Source organism: Apaloderma vittatum, unplaced genomic scaffold, assembly GCF_000703405.1.
Source record: "Apaloderma vittatum isolate BGI_N311 unplaced genomic scaffold, ASM70340v1 scaffold1356, whole genome shotgun sequence".
NCBI classification, from domain to species: Eukaryota; Metazoa; Chordata; class Aves; order Trogoniformes; family Trogonidae; genus Apaloderma; species Apaloderma vittatum.
In genome coordinates, this window is record NW_009719759.1 from 4,326 (window position 1) to 21,825 (window position 17,500).

Genomic DNA, 17,500 nt, shown 5'->3' on the forward strand with positions numbered 1-17,500 from the left:
AAGGTGAGGGGGAGGAGGACGTGGGAAATTCTTCCTGTGACTTGTCCAAGTGATGTTTTAGGCTCCCTCGTCCTTGGGTGCGGCTCTGTCGCGTGAAAAGGTCGTGGCTGCGAGAGGCACGGACCCAAGCTCAGAGCCTGCTTGTTCCTGTGCCCTGACACACTTTGCAGGATAACAAAGAACTTATTAAAGCGATAGATCTGAGAGTCAGAGTTGCTGTTGAGAAATTCCCTCTCTGCAATAGCAGTAAGATATAATAGCGCTGCCGGCAAAATATTACCCGGGGTATTTCTCACCAAAAGGTGGAAGCACAATTCTTAGCGAGAAGTTGTCCCTGTCTGGGGCGAAGGAGAAGGAGCACGACCCCTCGGCTGCCTCTGCTGGGTTTGTTCTCTCCTTCCATGCTCCTTAGATACTCTCTCCCACCACCCCAGGGTGACATTCGGCATGACTTGAGAGTGGGTGACTATAGTCATAGGGGGATATTTAGGCAAAAAATTCCACTCTGGGCATTGTGGCCTTCAGAATTGTGACTTGAAGCAACTTCTCTGTTCGCAGGACGCTGTTGGCAGCGTTAGGCTCTGTCTGGCCTTGTTCTTTAGCCAAACCGGGGCCGTCCTGGCACCACCAGACCCGCTCCTTCGGCCGGGTCTCTCCGTGCAGCCCTCGTTGATCTCCATCCCCAGCGCCTGCACAACACACGAAGCGGACAACTGCGTTCTGCAAACCTCCAATCCTTGGGCTAAAATATCACAGACCCCAGCCGATGCATTTGTCTCTTGCTGCTCAGTTTGGAAGATGTTCTGGGCTGTGTTTTGGTCACATGTAGACGTTGCAGTCCTGTATCAGAAAGCATTAACTTAATTTTTATATAAGATTCTAAATGTCTGCTTTGAGCTCTCAGGATGGTTTAGCTTTTTTTTCTTTCCCTCCTTGCACAGACTGCAGTTTCCTTTGCACGTTGGCCCTGGGTGCTTGCAAGCAGGGCAGCGTGGTGTCCGTATGGTGTCCGTATTCTAACGAGGGTGCTCTGGGAGTGACTTCATTAATTAGTGCAACATCCAGGCTCAAGGAAAGGGACCTTGCCCCTCCACACCTTTGCTGATGTGACATTAGCAAAGTTGGTCTGAAGACGGAGCGGTCCCACTTCAGATTTAGAAGGAGGAGGCTGTTGAATTTAACGCATCAACTTATCTATCTTAAGATTTCATTGCTTTATTTTTGCTGCCCAGCGCGTGTTTCTTTGTGCTGAGCCCGGCTCTGTAAGCAGAGGCTGAGGATCCCGCTGGGCTCCGGGCAGGTGCGAGGAGCTGTGGGAAGGGAGCTCTGAGGCACCGCTGCCGACTTCCTCGTTGGGGGGGAAAAAAAATAAATCAGTCTTTCCAAAAAGTTTTCATGATGACTAAAAATAAAAGAGAATTATTAAATATTAAGTTGTGTTGTTGTTGATTTTTTTTTGTTGTTGTTTAATGTTTTCTCTAGATTTTACCAGTGATTCATGGAAATATCATACCAAAAAAAAAAATATCCCCAGACCTCCTCTCTCTCCAATGTTCTTAAAAAGCATAATGTGCTAAGAAGGCAGAGAGCAGGGAGATGGTGCTGGTTGGGGGTCCCTTATTTCTCGGTGGCTCGGTTGTGGGTTATAAGAAGGAGGAAAAAAAACCCCATAGAGCCCTTTCTTGGTTTTTTTATTTCCCTGTAGCCATCCTTTGGGCTGGAGCTGGCCCGACGGGGCGGGCTCATTTGTTCACCAGTGACGAGACAGACGTGGCCAGGGCAGAACAATGAGGCTACGGCCGCGGGTTTGGGAGTTCTTTTAAAAATGATTTGTAATCCGAGATCCTGCAGCAGTCGAAGGGAGCGAGCTGGGGTTGGTTTTCTGAGGCCCTCCCCAGCTACGAGAGCTTTACAACCCTCTCTGGCAGAGCTCGCTGTATCGCAGGGCCATGTCTCGTTTTTCTGAATTTATTTAAATATTTGGCGGCCTGGTTAGAGTTTTTAAAACCTTTAATTGAAGTCTTGGCGCTTCCTTCCCTCCACTTCCCGTCCTTCTTTCTGTTGTGTCTTTTGGGGGGCTGCTCCCTGTTAATTCTGCTCCTAAAAAAATCCCTTGGAGAAGCCGATGGCTCTGGGTCCTGTGGCAAACTATGACGTGTGGTATCTCTCCCAAGAGGGATATTTTGATTTTTGTTTTGTTTGACAGGAGTGATGTTTGCACGGGGAACCTCTCTGATGGTTTGGGGAGTTGGACTGTGTCGGGCGCTCTAAAAGCCGTTTGGTAACAAATGGGAAGGGATGTATTTTGAACAGGGCAGCGCTGCCTGGTCGTTTGCTCTTTTTCAATCTTTTCTTCGAATAAATCCCAGTTTTAGTCAAAGCTTCAGCGGGCCTGTTGGCTCTGGCGCTTGATTTGTTAACAGCTTGTAAGCACCGGTTCTTGCGAGACTGGCCTTGTCAAGCGCAACTTATTTTAACACTAGATTTTACCCAAATTTGGCTTTTTTGCTCGTCAGGCTTTGCGTGAAGGGGAACTCCTTTAAGTGCCAAAATCACATTAGTAATAATCAGGTACAAACACGTCACGTGTTACTATATACGTATTGTTGGTCTGCTGGTTTCTGGCAGCTTGTAAATGGGGTTTAGCAAAGGGCTCAGGCTTTTAAAATGAGGATTCTTGGGGACACGACTGGCTTTTTGAATGAGGATTCTTGGGGATACGACTGGCTTTTAAAATGAGGATTCTTGGGGACACGACTGGCTTTCTACAGCGTGTAGCTACAGCTCTTGACATTGTGGGACTTTGGCAGGCTCTGGCAGCACGGAATAATAACTTACTCTTGAGCTGGTGCTTTAGAAATCCTTAAGTATAGAAACCTGGGCCGTGACACCAGGTAACGGGGAGGAAGCCAACTGCTGTGGGGTTGTGGCGTTGACAACACCGTCGGGTTTCCCTTTTTGCCGTCTTGGATCCGTGCAGCTCTTTGTTCGGAGTCCTTTGGATCTCTGGGAGCCGGGTGTGAAACTTTGATGCCTACAGACCTCCGCTCTCAGGCAGGTTCCTCTTTCTGTTGAGGACAAATTTAAAGCTGTATATTCTGACGCGTGGCTATCAGGGATTTTAGGCTTTCTTCCTAAACAAGGCAAGTATGTCCTGAGAGTCCTGACTTTACTAATAGCGATGACCACAAAATGAATTGTGATTTGGATTGGTTTTATTTTTTTTTTCCTTTTACCTTCTGTTCTTTTTTTAAAAGCACTAACGTCAAACCACGCATGTGAGATGGGTTTGTGCTGCTTCTCACGTTCTTTGTAACGTAACTTAGATGCTTCAAAAATTGGGAAGCTTTTTCAGTAATTTAGTGGGTGGTCTGTAGCTCCAGTTTCTGTTGTGGTTTATGCTTCAGCTTTCTTCTTCATAATGAAAATTAGTCGTAGGATCATGAAAGTTGGAAAAGACCTCTGAGATCATCTAGTCCAACTGTCAACCCAACACAACCGTGACCACTAAACCATGTCCCCAGGTGCCGTGTCTACACGTTTTTTGACCCCTTCCAGGCATGGGGACTCCACCACTGCCCTGGGTAGCCTGTGCCGGCATCTCACCGCTCATTCAGTAAAGGAATTTTTCCTAATATCCAACCTAATGCAGCAATGAGGGACTGTCAGGCAGGACAAGCAACCGATGCAATTGGTCATTTTTAGAGGGGACGTTAAATGTTGACTTTGCCTCCATTAATTGAAGATTTTCCCTCTTGGATTCCTTTCAGCTCCCAGAAATAAAAGTTTAGGCAGAGGTGGAAGCTCTGGAGCTGCTGAGAGTCCTCCCTCTCCTGGCTGCGCTCTGAAGGCAGAGAAGGGTGGGAAACAAGGGCCACGAGGCGTCTTTGGTAACGAATGGGAGGGGTTTGTGTCTCCCACAGGTGGCTTTGCCATAGTGTTTCTCGTGAGGACTAACAATGGGATGAAATGCGCCCTGAAGCGGATGTACGTCAATAACGAGTACGACTTGCAAGTCTGCAAGAGAGAAATCCAAATCATGGTAAGTTACCGGCGCCCCGGACTTGGCGTGGAGTAGGGCGAGAGCCTGGTCACCCTCTGCCTGTGATCCGTGTAGCATCACGTCGAAAACCTTGGGGTTTCGTAACAAAATTTGGAAAGACCCAACCCCTGGAGTTATGGGACTGTGTGAAAAATATCGCGCTGAATTATTTAAACTGTAAATAGCTTCAGTGGACAAGAAAACCTGAAAGAGCAGAGGGAGTCTCAGTAAAATGAGTGGAGGGAAAAACACTCCTGTGGCAACCGCACGACTCAAGGGGAGAGGGAGGAGCTGAGCGTCAAAGTCTAACATCTTCAGGGCTTAAAGCCTGAAACCTTTTCGAGTTCGTCAGAAAAGGCCGATGGTTCCGATGTAACTGTCTCTGAACTCAGATCAGAGCGTGAATGGAAAACCTCCATCCTGAGATGAGTTTGGGTCACCGCAGCTTCACGTCTTTTGCGCTGGGATGGCAGTTGTGTTGGTGAGGTCGCTGGATTGAAAACAGTGTTTGTGGGGTAGTTACTGCCTGGGCTTTTGAAACAGGGAAGTGTTTATAGGAAGCACTTGGGATGTTTCTCTGGGTGGAATTATATGACAGGGCAGCTACTTTTAAGACCTGTTTTGAACTTAAACAAAGAAGACATTGAGATGTTTCAAACAGATTTGCTCAGTCTTGTTTGGAGCCCGGCAAACATGGAAAGGGCACTTCTGAAGTTGTATTTAAAGGCAAAGGTACCGGTGAACGTTTAGAACAACTCCGAGGTGGGGAAGAAATTATGAAATCCGAGGTGTAGAGTTGGGGTAGAAGATCTTCGTATCAGCAGCTCTTCCCTGTAGCAATTGTGGGTGTGATTTTGAAGTAGATTTTAACTAGGTTAATAGCTTTCAGGTTAACTTCTGGAGTTCGCGTGATAGTGCCATGAAGCTTTCGGGCACGCTTTGCCGTCGCCGTAGCTAATGCTACTTGGGAAAGGCTGAGATTAGATCTCACATCAAAGGTTTTGGCTGGGCTCACAGAGCTTGTTTACCCAGATTTTACTTGCCGGCGCTTTCCATTGTCTCCGTGGTTTTGGTGCCTCTTTGAAACGTGTGGCCAACCTGGAAAGTGAGGGCACGAAGTATCCTCCTCCCTCAGCAGGTCCACTCGCTCCTGTACGGAATCTCATCGTAAGCATTAATCTTTGCCCCGAAGAGCCAGCACGACACTAAAAGAACTACCTTTTGTGCCATAAAGGAATATTTTAAACTCAACTGCACTTTTTTGCAATGCTGCAGCATTTCAGCAGAGGGTGGCCGGCAGAATCTTGGTTTTATATATTTTATTTTTTTTTTTTGCACTGGCAAAGCTGAATGTTGAACTGGACTGGCTGTCACACCTGGGAGCATGCGTGAAGCTGGCAGTCCTAAAGAAATTACTTTTCCCTGCAGATTCAAGTCATTGATATGAGAACTTGTGCCTTAATCCTTCAACTTAAATAAAATAGGTACTTCTAAAAGTTTACTTTAGTACCTTGCTGGGGTTTTTTTTTTTTGAGCATGCGAAGATTTGAGGTACTGTTTGCCAACAGAGAAGTGGAAGATGAGAAAAGCAAGCCCGGCACGTGCTCTGCGTGGCCACCACAAACCATCGGCTGTGTTCTCCCCTCTCCGACAAGGAGCAGCAGCTCTGGGCTTGGCCCGGGCCGTCTCGAGGCACGTGCACAAATCCGGACCGAGCCCTTGGACAAGTTGTTCATCAGGTTGGCTGTTTCTCTGCTGTTTGTCTCAAATCCTTCTGGAAGGAAAACAAACAGAGGCAGAGCTCAGGTTTGGTCAAGTTCCTTGTGAGGATTAATTCAACGTGGCAGAAGCTTGTGCCTAGGCAGGAGAAGAGCCGGGCGGGCTGCGCGGTGTAGGAGAACCGGAGTGAAATGTTGCTCACTCTGTGTGGCTGGTTTATGCTTCAGGTTTTATTTGTCTTGCAGCGGGATCTCTCTGGCCACAAGAACATTGTCGGATACATCGATTCCAGTATAAACTCAGTGAGCAGCGGCGACGTGTGGGAGGTGCTGATCCTCATGGACTTCTGTCGAGGTGAGTGTGGGCTCAGCACGTTGCTCAGGGGTAGATTTGACCCTTCTCAGTGCTTACAGCAAATTTCCACAACATCTTCCTTAAAAAAAACCCCCAAAGCTGTTCCTTGGCTTGCCTTTCCCTGGCTGCCAAGGAGCTGCTGTGAGTGAAGCAAAGGCAAAACGGGGTGTGGAGAAGTGGATGATCCGTGAGGCTGCGTTAACCCTGTTCCTGGGACTGGTGCCACCTTCGGCCCTGCCCAGGGGGCCCTTGATCCTTTCCATTGTGAAGCAGAACCCTGGAATATATTGCTGTTTTCTCTAGGCTCGTCCACATAAGATGTGGCTCTTTAAAGCTGCCAGGCGGCGGAATGAAATTCTTCTTCACTTTATGTTGCGTTGCAAGCTTTTTCCACTTTGGCCTGGCTTAAGATTGTTCTGGAAGAAGTTTGAAATGGCTGATGCGAAGCCACAAAGTATTCCTTTTGCCTCTGACCTTTTCTCTTGACTTTTTCTAGCCAGACAGGCCCTTCCAGTCTTTCCCAGCTGTCCCAAAGCTTTGATCTCCTGTGGCTGGGATGTGCAGTTTGGAAAATGATGTGTGTGCTCCGCTCAATCTGCAGGAATAGTGTTAAGCAAAAACACTGTTTTGGCCAGGTGACTTCAGAAGTCTGTGGCTGTTTTGGATGGTGGCAGCTGATGGAAATAGATATTTTTTGGGACTGTTTGGCTCTTAACCGAAGCAAGGTGTATCGTAGCAAGAGCAACGAGGTGCTGAAATGCCTTTAAACACATCTGGTACAGCTTTCTGTTCTGCCGTGCCCTCTTTGCCGCTTCATCGTGGTGCGGGAGCATCGACTGACTCGTCTTGGGTTTGTTTGCTGGTAAAGGGAAGAACCTGCTGCGTGGTTTTGCGGAAGGAATCGTTACGTAAGCTCTCTGTCAGCTTAAACCTAAACATCACACGGGGTGTTGTAAGAAATAGGCCTGGCAGGGTGAGTAAATCCCTGCTCGGCTCCGTGTCGCAGACCCCACGGGGAAAGGGGAGTTGAAACCCTCCAGCTGGCTCAGCTTTCTCTCCACGCCAGATTTGGGGCTGAGGAAGTAAAATCCGTCTTTGTAAGGGGTTTCCTTCAGTCTGAAAAGAGAGCTGCAAGGTGGTGTTCCTCACGTGCCTTCGCTTTTGCCACCCGCTCTGCTCGGCGCACGCCTGCCCCTGTCTCCGACACCCAACCCGAAGCACAGGAATTGCTGTTACGTGTTGGATTTTCCCCCTTGTTTCTTTCCTTTTGGGTCAAGCGGTTTCCAAACCGAACCAGGGCGCGTCGTGTGTGCAGAACCGCGCTCGCTCGGAGCGCAGAGCGGTCACAGCTGTACTGCTCGATGAGCTGAGCTTTTCTTTTGCACATGAAAAGGGTTTTGCTGTGCTGGCGATGTGAAATGATACAGTTTTGCTTTGCCAAAGGCTCAGGAAGGATTTTTTTTCTCTGTGTTGGGCGTTTTGAGAGGGGATGAACCTCTGCATGGATTGTTTTGGAAAAGCCTTCACAGCACCAAAACCTCAGAGCTGAGGCAAATTCAGGACTCATTCATGAAAACTTGATTTTTTTGTCTGGAGTTTCCCTTGATACAGCTGTTTTGTTTTTTTTTTCCCCATTCTATGGCTTTATCCAAACCACTTAGCATGTGGAATGTCTCCCTTTCTCCCTCCTCTTTCTTACAGTCCTGAGCTATTTTGTGGGGTGTGAGTGCCCAAATTCAGCTTTTTATTCCTCTAGCCTGATGAAACCTGTCTGATTTTTAAAAAGAGAGCAGCTTGGGTAGAATTATGTTGGAGTGTTAACGCAGCCAGGCGCCTGTGGGCCTCGGAAGCTCACTTGCCCCTCTTGAAGCGTCGTTCAAAGCAACCCCCTCTGAGATCTAGACGAGGAAATGAGATGAGCAAGCGGATTGCAACAAGCCTCTGGGGAAGGCCTGGTGTGAATTTTGAATTTGAACTCATCAACTTCTTTGCACGCTGCCACAGCTCAGCGGGCAGGCGAGTTACGCCTCTTAGGGGCTTAAACCGAGCCAGACCCCGTTTCGGTTACCAGCTCTGATTCTTGGTGTTGGTTTCTCCTCAGGAGGTCAAGTGGTGAACCTGATGAACCAGCGCCTGCAGACGGGCTTCACGGAGAGCGAGGTCCTGCAGATCTTCTGCGACACCTGCGAGGCCGTCGCCAGGTTGCACCAGTGTAAAACGCCGATAATCCACCGGGATTTGAAGGTGAGTTGTGGGCAGGGAGCGTGCCTCCTCCTCAACGTGTCTGTTTGCTGCCCACGCCGTGGCAGACGGGCTTCGACTCCCGGTGCTGTGTGTCTGTTTTCAGTCAGTGGGCATAAATACCTCTCTCTATTGGACGATAAAAAAAGAAATGAGCCTCTTGTAGCTGCTTACCATATGTTTACCATCTATAGTTCTACTTAAATACAAATGTTTGTGAATAATTCTGTTTCACGCAGGAGATGGGCCAGAATGTATCTGATGAATTATTCACGGAGACTCTCTGCCACCTGAAACATTACTTTTGTTGTAAGGCGGTTCACAAAAACCGTGCTGCACGTCGGTTTCCTGGACCCACATTAAAAAGATCCCTCCAGAGGTGGTGGCTTTGGGGCAGGAGTCGTTAGAAGCTTTGGAAACTGGCCTCGGACTCTCTGTTGGCCACGAAAGCGCGTTGTGAAACTCCATGTGCTTAGCTGGGAGCAGAGCGAGGCCGGTGGGGAGAGCTTTTGAAAAATCCCATGCCTGTAATCAAACCAGCAAACAAAGAGACGTCGCCGTTCCTCTCGGCTGGCTCGTAAAATATCTGAATAATAAATTCAGCCGAGAAGAAGGCTCCTGTGTGCATTTGCAATTCAGATGTGCTTTGCGGGTCAGGTTGTGTTTTCAGAGCCTCAGCAGATGTTTGTTTTGTTCCGTTGGCTGTTGTTTTGTAGGAGCAAAATTGTTTTATAGGAGCAAACGTGCCCACAAGAGCCCAGGTACGCAGGGGGAAAAGGAATCCTCGGGGCTCAGTATGCTTTAGCGTGTTTCTGATGATTGGGACTCCACCGGCCAAAAAGTTTGAATATATGAAACAAGCCTGATGTGGGGGAGTTTTATAAATTTGAGGCCTGGCTTTAAAGCCAGTGAGATCTCTGGGCATCTTTCAGGAGTTTGTACAGGTGAGGAAAATTGGGGCAGGAGGGTGAGACGTAGGAACAGGAACCTCTCCAGTCGATATCGACCCCTGCTGTTACCTTTTTGGCAAATCCCTGTGGGTTTTGTTGTGGGTTTTTTTTTTTTAAGGAAGAGCAAACTCATTGTGAGGCGCGTGAGTAAATTCTGGGAATCTGTGGTGGATTAGTGAGTTGATCTTGAGTGTTACTTTCTCCACTGAGTTGTGATCGAAATGGACTGTGAGGGTCTCATGTCCAGCCCACTCCTCCCTGGTTACATCAGTCACGTTTTTGCAAGGCCTGGCTCTCGGTCGGGAAGCTGCGCCCAGACTCGGAGAGTTGGCTTTTCTCTGCTTTTGAGACATGTTTCCCAGCTAAATATTGTATTTTTTCTGTTGTGCTGACCTCTGGAGCTCCAGCCACAAGCGGAGATCTAAGTACTAACCTGGGGTTAATGATTTAGGTATGTTTTGACTTGGAGTTCAAATTTAGTAGTGCCAAGGGGGAAGGTGTAATTCCAAGAGAGATTGAGGGCCGAAGATGGTTTGCGCAAGTTCTGCATCCATCGGGTCGGTGTTTTGTAACCCCGGTGAAGAGCGGCCAGATGTTGCCTTTGCAGGCAGCTGCGTGGGGATCGAAGGCTTTTTTTTGCCTTCCAGCTCTTTGATGTTGCTCTGGTGCTGGGGGATCCTGCCCAGAGAGCTCTGCCAGCAGAAGGGATCCGTGTGAATAGGCTTTAAGCCCTTTCAGACAAGCGCAGCTGGATGAGTTTCAGCGGCCTGTGGCTGTGATTTTTTGAGTAAACCCATCAGGCTTTGCCTGAAGCAGGACAAACTCCTCTTGGCACAGGCTCCAGCAGGTGGAAGTGACCGGCAGCAGAGACAGCAGCACCTGGGAGCGGCAAAGTGGGCATCTCCAGGGGGAATAAAGGCCACAGGAAAGCCAGTCAGCCCTGCCTGGGTTGAGGTTCACAAGGCATTGCATGAAACATTGTAAGACCCGGTCCTCTATCTCTAGGTCAGGCCTTTGAACAGAGGACCAGACCTTCTTCTGGCTCTCTCTGTTGTATTACCCTGGCTGTGAAGTCTCTAAGTTGGAATCTAAGTAGAGAAACTACAACTTTCAGACCCTGCAGGGTTTAGTAGAGATGGAGGGAGGAGAAAATCCATCTAGGGCTGCTGATAACAATTTACACAACTGCCCCATAGCTAGCGGCTCTTGTTTGCGTAACTTGTTTTATATTTAACTTTGTCTTTCCAGCCTCATGTTCTGTAGCTCGTGTTGTTCCAAGCACCAGCTTAAAGCCAACTTAGCTTTCTACAGCTCGGGGCTCTCTGCAGGGAGACATCTCCCACTTCTGCCTGTGATGCTCCTGCCAGTCTGAACCCACCTGGCTCCAGGAGCAGAGGCAGACGAGCGGCCGATTCTTTCTTGTAGCAGACACACAGCGGGATTCACCAGAACGCTACGTCGGTCAGCCCAGAGGATCCGATGATCAAAACATCTTTCTCCTTTCCTTACTTTCTGAAATAACCAGAAGGTTGTGCTCTCATGCCAAGGATTTGGTTTCTCCTGCTTTCATTTTAGCAGGAGCCCTCGCAGTGTTGCGCTTCTCTGAGGCGCGATAAGAGAGTCCCGCTGCGCCGCTCTTATCTCTCTGCCTCCCGTCACCCTTCTGTGTCGTGCCCAGCCTTGTCCTGATGCCCCACGAGCCTGAGATGTGTTTGGATGGATCAGTGTTCAGGGTGTGATACGTAAAACTGGCCAGTCCTCTAATGGCAAACCCTGGTATTGACCATGCTAAGAATACGCCCGGGCCAAAATCACTTGATGCTCCTGCGTGTCGTGTTGCATTCATTTCTCTGCTACAAAATACTGATCCAGCTTTCGGAAATAAATAGTGAGAGGTTCCAGGGGAGAAAGGGAATTTGAAACATCTCGTCCAGCACCTTCAGGTCTCTTGAAGCAGTCACAGTCTACCTTGGTCGTGCGTCCCTCTCACATGACTGAACTTAGAAATACTGGCCTTTGCAGCCGTTGCTCTCACGAGAGGAAACTGTGTGGCAAACCCCTTATTCCTTACCCCTCACCGGTACGTGCCTGTGCAGGGTTTTTACCACTTTACTTGGTTTTAGCAAACAAAGGCGTTTGTTTTGGAGAGGAAAGACAGAAGGCAGGCTACATTCTGTAGGTAAACTTAAGGCAGCCCGTAGCTGCCCTTTAAGATTTTTGTTTGGGGTTAAATCTGCAAGCGTCAGGCCTGTCAGGGACTGTAGCCGGAGGTCGGGGCTGAAAGCTGAGTTGTTGTTTTCTGAGCATTAAACTGGGAGATGGCACCTCTGGACTCTCTTTAAAAGACACTTTTCGCCAGCCTGGCAGCCAGCAGCAGTAATTCAGGTACTTTGTTTTGCTGATGTTTGCTGTTTATTCCTTTTTTTCTGGAAGTTGCTGAAGGAGCCGGGTTGCTGGATATCCTGGCGCTGCTGTTTCTGACCCCTCGCAGGGCGCTTCAGACTTCTCAGCCAGAGCGAGCGGGAGGATTCTTCGGGAAATGTTTGAGGGGCGTTTGCAGGGAATGGGGAATAACAGCGTCGCTCTGCTGGGGAGAACATCTGTGTGCAAGGCGTTATTCAAAGCAGATGGCCAGCAGAGCGGGGAAGGGGCGGTGTTTAACCCTTGGTTTCAAGCCAGCCTTTCTCCCCTCAGCTGCTCTAATTTGGCTGCCTTTTCTGAGGCTGAAAATGCTGACTCCTCCTTTCTCTTCCCTTCTTGTAAAGATTATCCTTGCTGGGGAGGGCTCCTTCTAAATAGTTTTGTTAGCTAACACTTATGGGGTGATTTTTTTGGAATAAGAGAGCTCTGTGTTTTATCTCGTTGCTGTATTTGAGCGTTTGACGTTGATTGAAGATAAATAGTGAAAAATTGTGCGCGTTCCCTTGCGAGAACATGCTGCTGATGCCGCTGTACAGCTGAGGAGCTGGAGTACAGGGATGCTCTGCCAAAGCAAAGGACTGAACATGTATTTTTCCACATCTTATGCCGGTGTCGAAACATTTAGACAGCTTTCTTGAGTGGATGCAAGCTGGGTTTTTGCTAACGTGTGATTAAACGTGAGCATTTAGGAGAAAGACGGTGACTCTGCTGTTTTTATTTTATTTTTTTTAGCCAGTTTTCCCAGGTGTTTCTTTCAGTATTTGTCTCAGTTCTATGATTCAAGCTACCAAATAATATTTGAAAGAAAGGGGTCATCGTCTCAGCAGCCTGGAGAAACCTCTGGTGATACAAGTTTGGGGCATGTGGGGTACCCAGCACGTTCTGAGAACGAGAACCAGAAGTGTGAGCATAAGCTGAGGTTTGTTTCGAAATGAGCCCCGAAGTGACAGGTGAAGGGCAGGTAAAGAACTGGAGCCATATGATGATTTTCACGAGGCAGCGAGGAGTTGCAGCCCTTCGTAAAGCCGTGGGCGCCTCGTATCAGCCGTCCTAAACTCAGAGATCGAACTGGGGCTCAGCCGAGCGCTGGAGACCCCGGGACACAGTTCTTGGCCTGAAGCACATGCTAGTCCCAGCCAGAGGCAAGGAGATGAGCTTTTGGAAGGAGAAAGGATGGAAGGCAGCGTTACAAGTGTAACTTCTCTTTTAGGAGATGTGACAGTTTTCATGCTTATTTTCTTCGCTGTCATGTTACGTGTTTGTGCCACGCGCATCTGAGATGTCTTCAGGCGCTAAAAATCCTGGCTCGTCTAAAGAAAAGGAATGTGGTGGGTTTTTTTTTTTACTTTGTCTGAGCAATTCTGTGTTTGTCTGTGATGCTCGTAGGTTGAAAACATCCTGCTGCACGATCGTGGCCACTATGTCCTGTGTGACTTTGGAAGCGCCACTAACAAGTTCCAGAACCCTCAGACAGAAGGGGTGAACGCTGTAGAGGAGGAGATCAAGAAGTAAGTGCACTTTCCCTTTTCAACTTGCACACAGTTTGTATTTGAGGGGTAAATTTTTTTCTGGGCCTGGGCCTGCGTATTCCTCAGGTCTGGTGCAGCAGATTGGATGTTGCTGCAGAGAAGTGTCTGCTGCGGGTAAATAAGTGCCTGGGGGAAGGTGAAACAATAAATTGAGTTTGATGTAATTGCTTTGGACCTGAAAGACTGAGCCTACTAATGCAGAGAAGCTGTTGACCTTGGCCAGGCAGCGACACACACTGTTATGTTACGGGGTCAGCCTGTCCCTCGTCTCTCTTGGCTCCTCTGTACGACGAGACAGCAGGTGACAAAATCCCTGCCCTCCATCGGCCGCTCGCCGTAAATCCTTGCAGTGACTAAGGGAACCACAACTCTTTGTGGGAAATCTGAGGACCTTGAGGTGTTTAACCAGGACCAGCCGGGAGCACCCGGGGCTTTTATAAAGTGAACTTTAGAAAGGACGTAATCAGGACCGAAGCAGGCTTTGCTTTAATTTTAACGTCACTGCTGCAGACTTTCCAGTTCTGTCAGCGCAATATCCTGGCTAGAAAACAGCGTCTTGGAAATGTGTGCAAGTGCCTCCTTGTTGTTAGGAGTCAGTTACAGCTGCATGGATTTCCAAGGCTTAGTTTGAAGGTTTTAGAGCTCTCCCAGTGTGGCTTTGCAGCCCCTCGGGAGAGCCCCATGTGCCCCCTTGCTAACAACCCCACAGAAGATTTGCCTTTAGCAGTGCTTGCTCGCGGTCGAGGTAAACGGCACAGAAATTGGGGATAGGAAATCTTATCGTGAGAGTCTCTTGAACCGTGGAAGCACTTTCTGGTTTTTCTCTTTCTACCAATCTGTTTTAAAATGAGGCAGGTTCTAGCTACAGTCAGAGTCAGGAAATAACCTTTTCTTGTTTACGATGACTGTGAGCAGGAGTCCTGCGATGGAAGCGTGTTTGTTTAGGAGCCACGAACCCGGATACGATCTTTGTGGTACACTTGGCCAAAGCCACCGCAGGGAGGACACTGCAGAGGACGTTTGACTACTGACCTTGTTACTGCCCCGAATCCTTGAACGTTTCTGTTCTAGTTCTTAAAATTGCTGTAGTGTTTTGTGAGTAAATTGCTTGCTTAAGAAATGTCTTGGTTACTGCTTTTAGTTTTGTGGGGCAGTTTGCAGTGGTTGGTATTTTATTTTAAGAGATGTGTGGCAGATGCTGCTGTTCAAAGGTTTTCCAATCTTTAGTTTCCCTAAAATCACTAGGGCAAGAGTGAATTTAGAATTATTTGGAAATGCCACCTAGGTGAAAATGCACCTGATGCCTGGTTTGGACTCACTGATGGATCTTTCTGCTGCAGGTACACTACGTTGTCCTACAGAGCACCAGAAATGGTCAACCTGTACAGCGGCAAACTTATTACTACAAAAGCAGACATATGGGTACGTATAAAAACCCCTCCACATCGCACAACCGGCCTGCAGCTCGCTTTCAGTGCCGTAACGACAGGGTGACTGTCTGCCTGGGCCTTGCTTAGTTTTTCATAAGTTTCTGAATCAAGAGTTCCTCTGCGTGCCGTTTCTGAGGAGTTAGTGCTGAGCGGGGAGGTTTGTGGATAAAACGCGTGGGCTTCTTTGCGTGCTGCCTCCAGCTTGGGTATAATTTAGAGATGTACGGAATTCCAGGGCTGGGCAGTGCAAATATGATGTTGTATCTTAAGAATTAAACCGGAAAATTCAGCATATTGTGACTTCCTATGCCTGGGTTGCGTTGTAAACACGTGGAATCAAATTTAATGGTCAGAATCTAGTAGAAAACTGAGAAAACAGACCATCTCCAGGAGCAATAACGTGCTTGTCCTGGACAGCGTAACACAGGTCTGAGTCGTCAAACCTGACCGAAGGCTGAGCTTTCACACTGCTGCTTCTAGTGATGGGTGCGATCGTGCCGTGCTTTTCGTCGTGAGAGTAAAGTGCAGCTGTGGGGTAGTTGTTACTGGCCAGCCTGATCGAGGCTGGAAACCTTCCCTTCCGCTGGGACGGAGATGAAGAAAAGTCTGCGCTGTTGATGGCGGCAGTGACAACTTGGCAGATGGGATGTGTTCAAAATGTGAATGATTGTGCAGTTTCTGAAGCCTCGAGCTAGAGAGTGACTGGGCAGAAGCAGTATAAGGAGAGATTTAATGTGTTCTTGATAGCTCTGCTTCTGCATGCACGAGAGGGAAAACTGCTGGGAAGAGTCCTCTGTCTTCTGCGGGGTCAGGGACGTGGGGGCTCTTGCTTTGCTGAGTTCAGCGAGAGGTTTGAAACTGCAAGAGGGTAGATTTGAATTAGATATAAGGAAAAACATCTTCCCCATGCGAGTGGTGAAGCTCTGGCACAGGTTGCCCAAGGAGGCTGTGGATGCCCCATCCCGGGAAGGGTTCAAGGCCAGGTTCTGTTGTAGTGACCGGCTGAGCGTTTCCAAACAAGCGTGTGGTGGTGGGCAGCGCTTGTCCTGCTGGAAGCCTCCCCTTCCTCTAGTCTAGAATACAATTTAATTGTGAAATCCTATGGCAGAAGATAGACGCTGATGACGAGTTGCTTCAGATAGCGCACGCTTCCCCCTCTCCCCTGTGAGGAGGTGGGAGTGTTTCGTAATGAGCCCTTTGTGCAAAACTTGTATTTCCTTTTGAAATAGCTGGTTCTTGCTGACAAAAGCAGCACGGAAATAGATGGACGGGCGATATAACCGAGCAGCCTGCAGATCTGTCTGTCTCCCTCTCTCCCTGCTCTTGTTTATAATGGCTGAACGGTTGTTTGAACTTGAGCTCGGAAACAGTTTGGATTTGTCTTTGTCAGAATAAACGTATAAGGATTTATTTTTGCTAGTACTTTGCTTTTTTCCTTCCAGTACGTGTACCTGTTCAGCGACTCGAAGGGTCGCACTGTGTGAGGCTCTGTGTGTGGGCTCATGGTCCTCACGCAATCACCCACGTTACAGAGGGAAAGCTCTTCGTGTTTTTATCTTCCCGTGTAACTCGGCTTGTTCTGGGGGTGCTCAGGGCAGACCTGACTTGGTGCAGGACCCCTGCAGTGGAACAAGCGTGAGCGCTTTCCCCGGTACCTGCCGCGGTGTCTGAATTGTACGTTCCTTGCTTTGCTTCCGGTAAGTCCTGTGCTCTGTTCTGTCTCTGCAGGCCCTTGGCTGCTTGCTGTACAAGCTGTGTTACTTCACCTTGCCCTTTGGGGAGAGCCAGGTGGCGATCTGCGACGGCAACTTCACCATTCCAGATAATTCTCGGCACTCGCAAGACATGCACTGCCTCATCCGTGAGTGTCTCTGACAACGGCACCAGCTCTTGCTGCAGGAACTAAAAAATAGCAGGAGCATTTTTGTTCTCTTATTCCCTGCTCTTGCAGTAAACCAGTTGGTGTTTCTCTTTTTTAAGAGACTTTTATCCACACAGAGGTGGATAAAATGATCTTTTAGAGCATTTCACGCTTTGAGTGGAATGATGACGAAGAGGTTTCTGTTTGGTTAGGCTGTAGTGAGCTCGGTAGGAAAGCAGGAAAACAGACAACCGGTTGGTTTGAGAGTCCTGCGGAAACTTGCACAATAAGCCTCTTTATGCAGAAACGTATTTCTCCAGTAATAAATCCATTTGGATTAGGAACTGAAAAGAGCCACAGTGACTTCAGCTAGCAATAAGAATTCATCTTCTGTGAATCACGAAACAGAACTGAAATGATTTATAAATAGCTCACTGACCCGGGTGAATGTGTAATTAAGGGCACAATGCACTACTCTTGGCAGAGCTGGGGCAGCTCCCTTGTCTTCAGCGCAGTGTTGGAGTTTAAATTTATTTTTTTTCTAGCCACAGTCTTGACTAACTCAGAGTTGGATGTGTTTGCAAGAGCAGCCTGGTATTTTCTTTGCTTGTGTGTGGCTGGCCTGTCTTCCTGCCCCTGACACGCCGGGCTTGGATCAAGCTCTTTTCCTGCAGGATCCCTTGGAAATGCAGCAGTCAAACCCAATTCTATTCCTGGACCAGGCAGGCTGCATTTCTCCTCCTTGGTGTAGCACCTCAGATAGCAGCTACATGTGTTTGTAGCTTATCAGAGAGCACCTCCTGATGTGCCCCGACTGGCCGTCTTGCCCCTTTCTAGCTGAGCCTGGTCCAGGGCTGTTCAACGTCTTTGTCAGCGACATGGATGACGGCACTGAGTGCACCCTCAGTAAGCTGCCGACGACACAAGTCAAAATGCAAGGTCCTGCAGCTGGG

The 17,500-nt window shown here is 48.5% G+C and overlaps 1 protein-coding gene across 1 annotated transcript; it reads left to right on the forward strand.

Annotated features, from left to right (window-relative positions):
• Positions 1-3,923: 3,923 nt before the first annotated feature.
• Positions 3,924-17,453, forward strand: LOC104274947 (AP2-associated protein kinase 1-like; the record flags this gene model as incomplete). The annotated part of the gene is made up of 7 exons (XM_009870744.1): positions 3,924-4,042; positions 6,007-6,115; positions 8,217-8,359; positions 13,114-13,235; positions 14,597-14,678; positions 16,415-16,547; positions 17,385-17,453. Coding segments are annotated over 7 exons (777 nt in total), but the record flags the coding sequence as incomplete, so codon positions are not given.
• Between the last annotated feature and the right edge of the window lie 47 nt (positions 17,454-17,500).